The 14,372-nt window shown below is 43.9% G+C and overlaps 1 protein-coding gene across 28 annotated transcripts; it reads left to right on the top strand.

Moving 5' to 3' along the window:
- Nucleotides 1-3,657: 3,657 nt before the first annotated feature.
- On the top strand, nucleotides 3,658-14,147 carry HNRNPH1 (heterogeneous nuclear ribonucleoprotein H1). Of its 28 annotated transcripts, none has more exons than XM_065547148.1 (14): nucleotides 3,658-4,086; nucleotides 5,244-5,371; nucleotides 6,987-7,142; nucleotides 7,349-7,492; nucleotides 8,979-9,117; nucleotides 10,066-10,244; nucleotides 10,329-10,400; nucleotides 10,457-10,590; nucleotides 10,743-10,878; nucleotides 11,285-11,344; nucleotides 11,437-11,526; nucleotides 12,163-12,255; nucleotides 12,712-12,761; nucleotides 13,353-14,147. In XM_065547148.1, exons 2-13 carry the CDS (start codon nucleotides 5,275-5,277, stop codon nucleotides 12,759-12,761), a joined length of 1,350 nt encoding a protein of 449 aa, XP_065403220.1. In that variant the 5' UTR covers nucleotides 3,658-4,086; nucleotides 5,244-5,274; the 3' UTR covers nucleotides 13,353-14,147. The 28 variants fall into 28 exon arrangements, with proteins under 28 accessions (XP_065403220.1, XP_005558816.1, XP_073851095.1 ...); XM_005558763.4 differs by lacking the exon at nucleotides 3,658-4,086 and adding an exon at nucleotides 4,727-4,765 and having other exon boundaries at nucleotides 11,437-11,496; XM_005558762.4 differs by lacking the exon at nucleotides 3,658-4,086 and adding an exon at nucleotides 4,727-4,765.
- The last annotated feature ends 225 nt before the right edge of the window (nucleotides 14,148-14,372 follow it).

The following is a 14,372-nucleotide window of genomic DNA, read 5'->3' as shown; positions in this document are numbered from 1 at the left end:
GTTGCAGTGAGCCGAGATTACGCCATTGCACTCTAGCCTGGGTGACAGAGCAAGACTCCATCTCAAAAAAAAAAAAAAAAAAAAAAAGCAGAAGAAAATAAATAAAACACATTCCTATCTCATTAAGGCTAAGCTGTACAAAATGTGTCTTATAAATGATACCAAAGATAACAAATATGTGTTTAATCTCTGGATGGGAAAGGCTTTCTAAACTTAAAGACAAACCTCAAAGGAACATATCCATGGCTTTGACATCAAGAAATTTAAACATTCTATATGTCCAAATATTAAAAAGCAATCATAGGCCGGGTGCAGTGCTCACACCTGTAATTCCAGCACTTTGGGAGGCTGAGGTGGGTGGATTACTTGAGGTCTGGAGTTCCAGACCAGCCTGGCCAACATGGTGAAACTCCATCTCTACTAAAAATACAAAAATTAGCCAGGTGTGATGGTGCCTGCCTGTAATCCCAGCTATTTGGTACTTTTTTCCTTCTTTTTTTGAGATGGAGTCTCCCTCTGTTGCCCAGGCTGGAGTACACTGGCGGGATCTCTGCTCACTGCAACCTCCACCTCCTGGGTTCAAGTGATTCTCCTGCCTCAGCCTCCCAAGTAGCTGGGATTACAGGCACTCGCCACCACGCCTGGCTAATTTTGTATTTTTAGTAGAGACAGGGTTTCACCATGTTGGCCAAGCTGTCTCAAACTCCTGACATCAAGAGATCCACCCACCTCGGCCTCCCAAAGTGCTGGGATTACAAGTGTGAGCCACTGCGCCTGGGGTATCCCAGCAATTTGGGAGGTTGAGGCACAAAAATTGCTTGAACCTGGGAGGTGGAAGTTGCAGTGAGCCGAGATCACATACCTGCACTCCAACCTGAGTGACAAAGTGAGATCCTGTCTTAAAAAAAAAAAAGCAATCACAAATCGGGGCCGAGCATCATGGCTCACATGTAGAATAATTCCAGTGCTTTGAGAGGCCAAGGTGAGAGAATTGCTTGACGCCAGGAATTCAAGACTAGCCTGGGCAACATAGTGAGACCCGCATCACCACAAAACAATACAAACAATTAGTCAGGCCTGGTTGAAAGTGACTGTAGCCCTAGCTACTCAGGAGGCTGAGTGTGGAGGATGGCTTGAGCCTAGGAGTTCAAGGCTGCAGTGAGCTATGATTGTGTCACGGCACAGAACAAGACATTGTCTGTAAAACAAACAAAAAAGGCCGGGTGCGGTGGCTCAAGCCTGTAATCCCAGCACTTTAGGAGGCCGAGACGGGCAGATCACGAGGTCAGGAGATCGAGAGACCATCCCGGCTAACACGGTGAAACCCCGTCTCTACTAAAAAATACAAAAAAACTAGCCGGGCGAGGTGGCGGGCGCCTGTAGTCCCAGCTACTCGGGAGGCTGAGGCAGGAGAATGGCGTAAACCCGGGAGGCGGAGCTTGCAGTGAGCTGAGATCCGGCCACTGCACTCCAGCCTGGGTGACAGAGCAAGACTCTGTCTCAAAAAAAAAACAAAACAAACAAACAAAAAATACCACCACAAAACCACAAAAATAATTAAAAGGTAGGCAAACTGAGAAGAATGTTTGGGGCAACTATCCTAAGGGCTAACAGCCTTAACAAAGAGCTCTGTAAACTATAAGAAGTGTACCAAGACATAAAGACCACTGAGGCAAGATGGTGAATTTTTTTGTTTTTTTTAGATGGAGTCTTGCTCTGTGGCCCAGGCTGAAGTGCAGTGGTACAATCTCTGCTCACTCCAACCTCCACCTCCCAGGTTCAAGTGAGTCTCCTGCCTCAGCCTCCTGAGTAGCTGGGATTACAGGCGCTGCCACCACACCTGGCTACGTTTTGTATTTTTAGTAGAAAGGGGGTTTCACCATGTTGGTCAGGCTGGTCTCGAACTCCTGACCTCGTGATCCACCGGCCTTGGCCTCCCAAAGTGGTGGGATTACAGGCATGAGCCACCTCGCCTGGGCTGATGATGAACTTTTTATTTTAAAAAACCTTTGGCTGAGCGTGGTGGCTCATGCTTGTAATCTCAGTACTTTGGGAGGCCGAGGCAGGCAGGTCACTTGAGGTCAGGAGTTCCAGACCAGCCTGGCCAACGTGGCAAAACCCCATCTCAACTAAAAATTAAAAAAAAGTAGGTGTGGTGGCACACACCTGTAATCCCTTTAGACTTGGGAAGCTGAGGCACGAGAATTCCTTGAACCTGGAAGGCAGAGAGTGCAGCGAGCCGAGATTGCACCACTGTACTCCAGCCTGGGTGACAGAGTGAGACTGTCTCAAAAACAAAAGCAAACAAAAAAACCTTCTTTCATTGCCAGACATGGTGGCTCATACCTGTAATCCCAGCACTTTCTCTGGGCAGCTGAGGTGGGATGACTCCTTGAGTCCAGGAATTCAAGACCAGCTTGGGCAACAAAATGAGACCCCATTGCTACAAAAAGAAAAATAAAAAAGTTATCTGAGCAAGGTGGCACATGCCTGTGGTCCTACCTACTCAGGAGGTTGAGGCAGGAGGATTGTTTGAGCCCAGGAGGTAGAGGCTGTAGTGAGCCATGTTTGCACCACTGCACTCCAGCCTGGGTGACAGTGAGGCCGTTTCTCAAAAATAAATAAATAATAAATAAAAAATAAATATTTAAAAACCTTGTTTTAATATGTTGGACAATTTATATATAAGAGCATTGGCTATAAATGTATGAAATTTATTCTACCTCACTACTATTTTTTTTGAGATGGAGTTTCACTCTTGTTGCCCAGGCTGGAGTGCAATGGCATGATCTCAGCTGACTGCAACCGCTGCCTACTGGGTTTAAGCAATTCTCCTGCCTCAGTCTCTCCAAGTGGTTGGGATTACATGTATATGCCACCATGTCTGGCTAATTTTTTTTTTTTTTTGAGAGGGAGTCTTTCTCTGTTGCCCAGGCTGGAGGACAGTGGTGTGATCTCAGCTCACTGCTTCCTCTGCCTCCTGGGTTCAGGTGATTCTCCTGCTTCAGCCTCCAGAGTAGCTGGGATTACAGGCGTGTGCCACCATGCCCAGCTAATTTTTGTATCTTTAGTAGAGATGGTGTTTCACCATGTTGGCCAAGTTGGTCTCAAACTCCTGACCTCAAGTGATCTGCCTGCCTCGGCCTCCCAAAGTGCTGGTATTAGAGGCGTGAACCACCGCACCTGGCCAGAGTCTCTCTTTTTGATTACCTCAGCCAAAGTGTTTTCTGAAATGGTACCACAGATATGTGCTTCCAGTTCCGTTTGTAGTAGAGGGCATGGCATGTACCGTCATTCACCCTGCCTGCTCCATCTGCATTCCCCTCACATCCAGCAAGTTTTCCTTTGCATAGGGCTTATTGCTCCCCTGCTGATCACCTGCCAAAGCCTTCTCTCGGAGTTAACATCCTTGCCAAGGCCTAAGTGGCTTTTGAAGATCAGGCCCTGCTTAGCTCTGGGCTCCCGTCTTTCTTTTGATGTCCTCTCTACTTTTCTCAAACCTGTCAAAACTGGATTCGGACTCTGTGGCCCTGGGGTTGGAAACATGCTTCGTCTGCATCTTCCCAGGGTGGCACTTAGGCCTGCACTAGCTAAGGTAGCCCTGCGGCAAGGTCCAACCCTGCCTTATTGTTAATTTGTTTATTGTCTGTGTCCACTAGAGCTGGGGTGAGGAGGGCAGCCAGATCAGACCTGGGGAGGCCTGGGAGGCTACGGCATCTTCGGTGTTGGGCAGTGCTGTTAGAAACCACGAACATTACTCATCTGGCAGCATGTGTGCACATGGGGTGAGCCGGGGGTCTCCTCGAATGCGGCGTCTACGCCCGGGGATTGGACGCACTGTTACCGATTCTGTCCTGGGAGATTCAGCGGTAACCTACCGGGCAGAGGCCGGCACGCACCCGTGGAGAAGCCCGCGCTCGCGATTCCTCCTCGTGCCAGGGCCCCAGGGCACGGAAGGCCCACCGACCGTGAGGCGGGTCAAGGGGTACACAGGGTGCGAGTTCGTTAGGCAAAAGCTGGGTACAGGCGCGAGCCACAGGCACGGGAACCTCGCGCCGACCGGGGCCCTAGGCCCGACGACCGCAGGTAAGGGGAAGTGGAGGCACACATGGCTGGGACGTGCCCCAGGCACCATCCGGGTGGCTTCGGGCGCGGGACGTCCGCAGCCCCGCAGCTCCCAGGACGCTCGACCATCTGCGGCTGATCAGCTTCGGCCGGTTTGGGGATAAAGGGGAGACAGGCGGCGCGGGGAGTGGGAACGCCTGAAGGCCGCGCCTCTCCTTTCAGGTCGGCCAGGAGCGCACCGGTAAGAGCCAGGGGGTAAGGGGTAGAAAGACGCCCACCTCTTCAACCCAGAGCTCGGGACTCCTATACAGTCCCATAGGGAACAGGCGGCCGCCATTCCCCTCCCCCACGCTGGCGGGTAAGGCTAGAGAACGGTTTCAAGGAAGACGCATGCGCATGAAACAATTATAAACCGCTAAGACTCCCAAGTTCAATATTCGCGGGAAGGCGCATGCGCAATAAAAAGCCCGGCGGCTTTATGGGTGGGGGTGCTGCGCCCAAAACCCAAGCGTGTAATAATCCGCCGGCGGACGGTGGGCTGGCTCTTGAAACTACGCATGCGCCAGAGCTCTTTGTGACGCAACGGGGCGGTGCGGGCAGCTGGCTGCGCGTGCGCAGAACTCGCACAAAGGGCCTTATTTAGGTTGCGCAGGCGCCCGCTGGCCATTTCGTCTTAGCCACGCAGAAGTCGGGTTTCTGGGTGAGTCTCGGTGGGTCCTCGCTTGCAGTTCACCGACCACCGTGGGCGCCGTTTTTGCGAGGATTGGTTGTCCTCATACCTCTGGGAGGGCCACGGGGACCTTGGCGAGCTGCGGGCTGCCATCGAGAGCCGCGAGTGGTTCGCTGAATGTCGGCACCGCAGCTGAGGCCTGCAGGCCGCGCCGACTCTATTGTGTGAGAAGTCGGAGGAGGCGGAGCGGAAGCGGCCGCCGCCATTTCCTTTCCTCCACGCTGGCTCGGCCCGGGCCCCCACGGTTCGGGGCGCCGACGGTTGCTGCTCAGAACAGCTTTTGGGGGTCCGGCCGCCGGACGAGGAGGTGTTGGGTATTGGAGCCGCCGGGGTGGGTGCATCCCCCCGGTTTTTGCTTGGTGGGGGGGCCGGTGCGGGCCCGGGGGCGCCTCGGAGGCGGAGGACAGCTTAATTGGCGCTCTCAGGTCTGGTCCTCCCCGCCTTGCAGTTTGTTTCGACGCCGGACCGCGTAAGAGACGATGATGTTGGGCACCGAAGGCGGAGAGGGATTCGTGGTGAAGGTCCGGGGCTTGCCGTGGTCTTGCTCGGCCGATGAAGTGCAGAGGTTTTTTTCTGGTGAGTTAGAACTAGGACGCGGGAGTTCGAGTTCGAGGCCGGGGCGGGCGGGCTGGCGGGCAGCCGGGCTGGGGCGGGGCGGGGCGGCGGGACCCGGGGCGCCCCCTGGCGAGGCGCGGGCGACTGCACTCACCGCCGTGTGGCTCGCGCCCGGCCGGCCGCGGTTACGCAATGGAATTTTCGAAAGCCCCGCCCGTCCTCCTGGCCCTGCGGGGGGAGTGCGGCAGATCTGGCAGACCCTTTGATTTCTTTACTACCTTTGAACACCAACTTTTCTTTTATGGATGTCGTTTTTCTTTTTCCTTTGTGTTGGGAGTCTCTGTCACCCAGGTTGGAGTGCAGTGGCGCGATCTCGGCTCACTGCAGCCCCCGCCTCCTGGGTTCAAGCGAGTCTCCTGCCTCAGTCTCCCGAGGAGCTGGGACTAGAGGCGCGCACCACCACGCCCGGCTAATTTTTGTTTCTTTAGTAGAGACGGGGTTTCACCATTTTGGCCAGGCTGGTCTCGAACCTCTGGACCTCAAGTGATCAGCCCATCTCGGTTTCCCAAAATGCTGGGATTACAGGCGTGAGCCACCGCGCCTGGCCCCGGTGTCTTTTTGCGAAAAGATGAATTGGCATAGGTGGGTTTCCTCCTCAATCTCGAGAAAATTGCCGAGTAATTAGACCAATAATAGTAATGTTTTTCAGTATCTTGAAGTGTAATCTCTTGTTTCCAGTTCTGGTGTTTCCTTGAAAAGGAGCATTCTTCGGAAAGTTAAAATGTCACGTCTTAATTTCAGTTTTCCTAATCAAGATTTGGTAATTGAAGAGTGTTTGCTCATCTAGTTCTTAATTTGGCTGGCTATACAATTGAAAACACTGAAACCCAGGGAAGTGTTTTTGGAGTCCCTAGGTTTCCTGAATATTTTCTATCAGAATGTCCTTGTTCCCATTATTAGACTGGGAAAAATTAGACTGATAAAATTCTACTTGTATGAAATTGACAGCTTTTGGCAAGACGTTTGTAGTGTTGACTTACTATCTGAATTTAGCATTGGTAACGGAAAACGACCTGTAAAACAAGAACCAAGTACACTGGAAGCCACCTTGCAGAGGGCAACGCTGGGTTTGGCTTCAGCTGTGCAACTTGGAGCATTTTAGCTTGGTAACACTGATCCCCTTTCAGGTGAGTATTGGGCCTGTAATTTGGATTTGAATGAGAAACCGTAATGTGACTGCTGGTAAGGTAAAACTTGACAAACGCGCCAGACCAGACCAAAGCAACTCGCAACGAAGTAGGTTTGCCATAAAGTCACAACGTCCAGGCTTGATAATGTTCTGAGAAATTGATAAAAGATGTGTGATGTGGACATAAGTAGCAGGGACTTAAGAGAGAGATTCATTCTGAAACTGCTTTGAATATTGTATGTTGTTGATGGGTTGGAAATACATCACCTTGGGAATGAGGTTTTTTTTTTTTTTATTGGAGTTCCAGGAGTTGGTAATACCATCATTATATGCAGGCTTCACAAGTTACGTAATTTGTAGTGGGGACACGGAATAGACATTTCATCTGTGTCACCCAGAGGTGGTTTTAGGTTTTAAATTCCGTATTAACGGTTGTTTTCTTTCCAGACTGCAAAATTCAAAATGGGGCTCAAGGTATTCGTTTCATCTACACCAGAGAAGGCAGACCAAGTGGCGAGGCTTTTGTTGAACTTGAATCAGAAGATGAAGTCAAATTGGCCCTGAAAAAAGACAGAGAAACTATGGGACACAGATATGTTGAAGGTTTGATTTACATTGCCCTAGTTACAGTAAATAAAGCATTAAACAATAGAGGTCTTACCCCTTCTGAATTTTAGGTATTTGACTGCATGGAAATGGTCATCTAAGGGAGTTTGTGGCAGCTCTTCCTAGCTTATCTAAAGACCCAGGAAGTCTGAACTTTGTTACCTAATTTTCCAAAAGTGACTAATTCTAAGCACCTCTTTCAGTATTCAAGTCAAACAACGTTGAAATGGATTGGGTGTTGAAGCATACTGGTCCAAATAGTCCTGACACGGCCAATGATGGCTTTGTACGGCTTAGAGGACTTCCCTTTGGATGTAGCAAGGAAGAAATTGTTCAGTTCTTCTCAGGTATGTAGTCCTGTTTGTTGATGAGCAGTGAGTTTTGGCTAGCTTCTGCAAGGTGATTTAATAGACCTTAAAGTTGAGTAGCTTAGGTATTTCAATAGGTTGTGTAAATTGCCAATGAATTAATGTTTTCTTCCTAGAGACCTTCAAATAATTTAAGCCCATCTTCAAGGTGGAAATGAAGTACTTCCAAAATGTTAACTTTGCCTATATTTAGTATTATAGTTCAGAGTAGATCTTTCATTGAGGATTGCCCTCAACAGCTTAACTGCTTTTCCTCACATTGGTGTCCAGCTAAGTACTTCACGTTAAAGGTAAGATCCCTTAACATCAGATTAGTGTGACGAATTAGGTTGTTGTAAATTATGGCAAGTGTCTGTGTTGTTGCAAGAGACACATTTGGGTCATGTGACCAGAATGGTCTAATTCTCTTTAATGCAGAAGTCGATTTATGAAAGACTTGGTTTAACCAGTGTGATATAAACTTACTGAAAATCAGATGTAGTGAGAGTAGTTTGAATGCTTGTAGTCTCAGTATCTGAAATAACAAAGTGTTTTGAAATTGTTCCTGGGCCTAAAGTATTTGAATGTTTTTATGCTGAAGAGCTGATAAGATTGCATGTTTAACAATGTTAGATATCGTATATTTTAAATATTAATATTTATGATGTGATACACTGGAAGCAAGAAATCCTTTCATGGTTTAGTGTAGTATGTTAAAAATTTATATATGTATCAAGTCCTAATGTCAGAATTTTAAAAATCAAGTCTTGTTTTGTTTTTACTCTAAATTGGTGAGAATTGAATGCTATCTGTCAACGTTAAATATGAACATAATTTCATATCTTCTAGGAAAGTGCTTTAAGTCCTTTTTGTAAGCTTGGGAATGTATCCACGGAAAGGATTTTTCATAGACGGAATTTCCAGAAGTGAATCATAACTACTGTTAGAGCATAAGCATGCATGATTGTGCTGTGTAGATCAGTTTTGTTGAAAGTTTAGATTGTTATGTTTGTCAATTATAATTTAATGTTTTAGTTTTTATATGAAATGTTTAAATGTATACCTTTTTAAAGACTTGAAGTTCCAATAACTTAAAGCATTGAAATATAAAATGAGGTAAAAGGTGTTTTGAATTTAGTAAAACTGTTATTTAATGCTTAAAACTTAATTGAATTCTTGTATAATTCTCAACATTAAGTTGCATAGATATGTGTTCTTAAGTTGTTGAATTCTTAATGCATCCTGCGTTCAGCAAGTTTTTTTTTTTTTAATTTATACTGTACCATGGGTGTGTTAAGAATAGTTATACTTCGTAATAATGGAACTTCATATTATTGCAATGCATATTTAAAGAGTACTTGTTGAAAGCATACCATTCACCTAAAGTTAAAAGTTCTGGTTTATTTAAAGCTATAAGAAGAATCATTTCTGGGCTTGTGATGTTAATATTGCCCCCCTACTGGGGTTATTTGTCCTTGGGTTGAAGGGTTGGAAATCGTGCCAAATGGGATAACATTGCCGGTGGACTTCCAGGGGAGGAGTACGGGGGAGGCCTTCGTGCAGTTTGCTTCACAGGAAATAGCTGAAAAGGCTCTAAAGAAACACAAGGAAAGAATAGGGCACAGGTGGGGATGGATGGTTGGTTGGATATGTCACTTTTCTTATGGTAAACAATTAAATCCATATTCTCTCTGCTTAAAAGAAGAAATTAATGTTTTGTAGTCCTAGGTAATTGATGTTTTGCCATGATTTCCAAACTTTTCTTGTGTCAGTCCCATGTTACACGCAAACTAAATTTTAGGTTTAAAATTTGTCCCTAGTTAATTGGTCTACTTGACAATTTTGTGAGTCTTATTAACCCCAATCAATAGAGTTGAGAGACTATGGCTTTAAAAAATTAATGCAAACCTGGCTTTAGCTGTAATAACACCCACCTAGAGTAAATTAATATTACCATAAGAAAATGTGATACTTTCTGATCTTGTTTTTAAAGTTGAAATGCAACAAACTTTTTCTTGCTGTATATAAATATTCTGCATAGTATTAATAAGCATAGCTTTCAAGAAATTGTCACAAAAGGTTTTATTCTCTTTGCTTGTGACTATTTTTCATTGAAGCATGCGCTTACCTATGCTGATTCTTACTAAAAGCATAGGCTGGGGTATTTATTGGCGAAAGGAAATGTGTAGTGTGGGCTAGACTGTTGGTGGAGGCTGGCTTTTTAGCCCACTTGCTATACATGCTGCCAATGGATTTAAGACTTGAAATGTTGAAAGTTGAGTGGAATTATTTCCCTCCTAGAACGTTTATTTACAGTACTCCTCTCTACCCCTAAGGTTGGGCTCTGCCTCAGGAGGAGTGAGTGTTTTTTTTCTGTAAAGTTTACATTGTCTTACTATTTATTGAGTGAATTTCTGGTCATTGCCTATGCAAATATAAGAAATCTGGCTTTAAATATTAGTCAGTTTCATGGCTATGACTAGATTGTATTTCTTGTGTAACTAAATACCTGTATAAAATGAACTAATGTTGTCTCTCCCCTCCCTACCCCTTCCTTATGAACGATGCTTTAGGTATATTGAGATCTTTAAGAGCAGTAGAGCTGAAGTTAGAACTCATTATGATCCACCACGAAAGCTTATGGCCATGCAGCGGCCAGGTCCCTATGACAGACCTGGGGCTGGCAGAGGGTATAACAGCATTGGCAGAGGAGCTGGCTTTGAGAGGATGAGGCGCGGTGCTTACGGTGGAGGTACGTGAGGATTCCCAGGGTTTGGCAAGTAGTCTGTTCCTTTGTTTAGGTGTTTTGTTTGATGGATTGTACTTTGTCTTTCAGGCTATGGAGGCTATGACGATTACAATGGCTATAATGATGGCTATGGATTTGGGTCAGATAGATTTGGAAGAGGTAAGGTAAGAATTGAATTTCTCAGTTGAAGGATGCTTACACTCTTGTCCATCTAGACCTCAATTACTGTTTTTCAGGAATGTCTGATCACAGATATGGGGATGGTGGCTCTACTTTCCAGAGCACAACAGGACACTGTGTACACATGCGTGGATTACCTTACAGAGCTACTGAGAATGACATTTATAATGTAAGTGTAGGATGAACTCACAAGTCTTATTTCAGTATGGCAGTAAAAGTCTGAGCCTTACTCTATAAATGTGAGCACTGTGTTAGAAATTGTAGTTTTATTTTGTAACATTAGAAAGTTGATTTAATTCTTTGAAATGCCTTGTGTTGTAGTTTTTTTCACCACTCAATCCTGTGAGAGTACACATTGAAATTGGTCCTGATGGCAGAGTAACTGGTGAAGCAGATGTCGAGTTTGCAACTCATGAAGATGCCGTGGCAGCTATGTCAAAAGACAAAGCAAATATGCGTAAGTGTGATTGAGCGTTTGTGGGCTCTTTACAGGTGATTGTGTGACTAACATTTACAATAGGGAAATGGAAAAATAAGGATATATGAGAAGTTTCCTCTCCAGTAATAGATTAATTCTTGGGGGATGGGGGGCAGTGGGTTGAAGAAGGTTTGGGTTTTAAAAATTAGTCTAACGGATTTGTGATACGCACATCTTGAAGTTTATATCCTTAATTGACAACATAGATGAATATGTAAAGGCTAGATATTGGAGTTAAAGTAGATCACCTAAGAGAAGTAGCTAGAATTTTCTTTGCCAAGGTATTTGAAGTTCACAGATCTGCTTGTTTAAAAACTTTATAAAAGTGCTTATCCTGTTGTGTTTCACCAACAAACATTTTCAAACTTTTTTTTTCTCATTTCAGAACACAGATATGTAGAACTCTTCTTGAATTCTACAGCAGGAGCAAGCGGTGGTGCTTACGGTAGCCAAATGCTAGGAGGCATGGGTTTGTGTAAATATCACTTTAGTGTCTTTTTTTTAAGCTAACCTTGTATGCCTTTTCTCTCATTTCAGAACACAGATATGTAGAACTCTTCTTGAATTCTACAGCAGGAGCAAGCGGTGGTGCTTATGGTAGCCAAATGATGGGAGGCATGGGCTTGTGTAAATATCGTTAGTTTTTTTAAAAACCAAAACGTTTATATATGTATAAGTCAATTATAAGTTGTTAATCTATTTAATAAGTTTAGCATAACAAACTTAGGCAAAGAAAGCAGTTTCTTGATATTTGAATTTTGTATCTGGCTTACTTAAATCTTTGTTATGAAGTTCCTTAGGATAGATAATTCAAATTAGATTTAAGTACTCTTGGGGGAGGGGACTACGGAGTGAAACTACTTAAATTTTCTGAGTATAAAGTTTAAATAGCAAAATAGGATTAAGATAAATGTGGGCATAATTAGGTGTATTGACGTGCCTTTGATATATCTAAGGGGGAACCCCACTAAATCTAGTCAGGCAGTTTCATAAGATCTTCACAAAATGCCTCTACTTAGGGAATCTTGTGGGTTTTAGTCCTGCTGATGTATATACCGTTAGCACTTCGGTTTATAAATATTTGAGTAGCTCAGATGATGGATAGAAGGGTAGCCCGGTTATAGACAGTAGGCAGAAGGAGGCAGAGGGTTATAGTAATATAAGATCAAGACTGGAAAATATAGATATAGAATTACAATCCCGGTACCACCAGGTACCACATTATGTAAGGAACAAGGTTCTAAAGTTTTCTTAACTTAACAGCAAACCAGTCCAGTTACGGTGGCCCAGCCAGCCAGCAGCTGAGTGGAGGTTACGGAGGCGGCTATGGTGGCCAGAGCAGCATGAGTGGATATGGTAAGCCTGTTTTTTTAAATATACTTAGAATTAAGTTTTAGGCAGGTTTCTTTAGTTGGGAAGGTGCAGGCTCCTTTTTGGTGAAATTGGGTTATTAAATGTATGCTTTCAATCCAAATGTAACTTTTTACTAGCTTAATTTTCAGAAACAATCATTGGGAGGGGGAAGTGTTCTGTGAATAAAAAACTAGTCATTGCAACTTTGGAATACTGTCGAGCCAGAAAATATCTGCCTCCATTTATTAAAACATTAAATAAAGTTGTTCGCTTTTTTGTCTTTTGGTTAGCAGTACATCAATTTTAGATGGAGGGAGAATTTGGAATAGTAGAATGGTGGTTGGGTTCAGGACCGTATTTATTAGTTAACCTAGGATTGGTTTTATTTATTTTTTTTCAATTGGTCTAAAGAATGGTGATTTTGGTATTATAGTCTTACCCTACAAAATCCTTTTGCAGACCAAGTTTTACAGGAAAACTCCAGTGATTTTCAATCAAACATTGCATAGGTAAATATTTTCTCAAAAAATATAATTTAAATTCCCAATAGCAAATACTGATATGTTGTAATAATACTTTCTATAGCAGTCAATGGCTCTGACTTAACTCCATGGAGGCTGCCATTTGGGCACAGTGAGTTGCCTTTAGTCCACCTTGGTTGTCTCACTTCCTGCCCACCGTGAATAGGAAAAGCAAGAGACTTCCCCTGTGCTCCCTTTTCTCAAATGCCATTCGAGGGACACATTGTGAATGTTTATGGTAAATTTTTTTAAAAAATGCCTTGTTTAGCTTTAAAAATACGAAGTAATTTTGCAATTTTTGAAAAACACTAGTTTTCCTTTAAACTTAATTTTTCATGTTGATCCTGAAGAATCCGTTAAAATGGTAGCACAAGAGTCTGGCAAGTTGGTACTGCAGAGAAAAGGGGTTAATTGAGGCTTGTTTGGAGTCGGGATTCCCCTTTCCCAAACATGCGTCTCGCCACTTGGACAGCAGCCATTTGTACTCGTATACTTTTTAAACTTTTTCTTGGAATACTATATTTTATTTGACTGGTAGTCTGACATTACTCCTAACTTGTCAAATTGATCTCTTTGCAGGTAACCAAGGAGCAATGAACAGCAGCTACTACAGTAGTGGAAGCCGTGCATCTATGGGCGTGAACGGAATGGGAGGGATGTCTAGCATGTCCAGTATGAGTGGTGGATGGGGAATGTAATTGATCTGTCCTGATCACTGACTCTTGGTCAACTTTTTTTTTTTTTTTTTTTTAAGAAAAAAAAACTTCAGTTTAACAGTTTCTGCAATACAAGCTTGTGATTTATGCTTACTCTAAGTGGAAATCAGGATTGTTATGAAGACTTAAGGCCCAGTATTTTTGAATACAATACTCAATCTAGGATGTAAAAGTGAAGCTGAGTAAACTATAACTGTTAAACTTAAGTTCCAGCTTTTCTCAAGTTAGTTATAGGATGTACTTAAGCAGTAAGCGTATTTAGGTAAAAGCAGTTGAATTATGTTAAATGTTGCCCTTTGCCACGTTACATTGAACACTGTTTGGATGCATGTTGAAAGACATGCTTTTATTTTTTTGTAAAACTCAATATAGGAGCTATGTCTACAATTAAAAGTGAAACATTTTGGCATGTTCGTTAATTCTAGTTTCATTTAATAACCTGTAAGGCACGTAAGTTTAAGCTTTTTTTCTTTTTTTTTTTTTTTTTAAGTTAATGGGAAAATTTTGAGACGCAATACCAGTACTTTAGGATTTTGGTCTTGGTGTTTGTATGAAATTCTGAGGCCTTGATTTAAATCTTTCATTGTATTGTGATTTCCTTTTAGGTATATTGCGCTAAGTGAAACTTGTCAAATAAATCCTCCTTTTAAAAACTGCACTCTGTCTTGTCTGTGCTTCAGTGTCATGTGGACTGAGTCTCGGTGCTCTGTGCCCACCTGGGTACACATCTAGGGCCACATCTCTGGCTGTGGCAGAGAGGCTTGGCAGTTGAGGCTGTTGTGTAGATGTCTTCAGACTTCCCTCCAGTGCAACTGAAGGTAAACTCGTCTTTGGGGCCCTTGTGGAAGGGCTGTATGTCATTTGGCTGCACAGGACCTGATCT

Source organism: Macaca fascicularis, chromosome 6 (genome assembly GCF_037993035.2).
Source record: "Macaca fascicularis isolate 582-1 chromosome 6, T2T-MFA8v1.1".
Taxonomy (NCBI): domain Eukaryota; kingdom Metazoa; phylum Chordata; class Mammalia; order Primates; family Cercopithecidae; genus Macaca; species Macaca fascicularis.
This window is presented reverse-complemented; position numbering and strand designations above follow the sequence as displayed.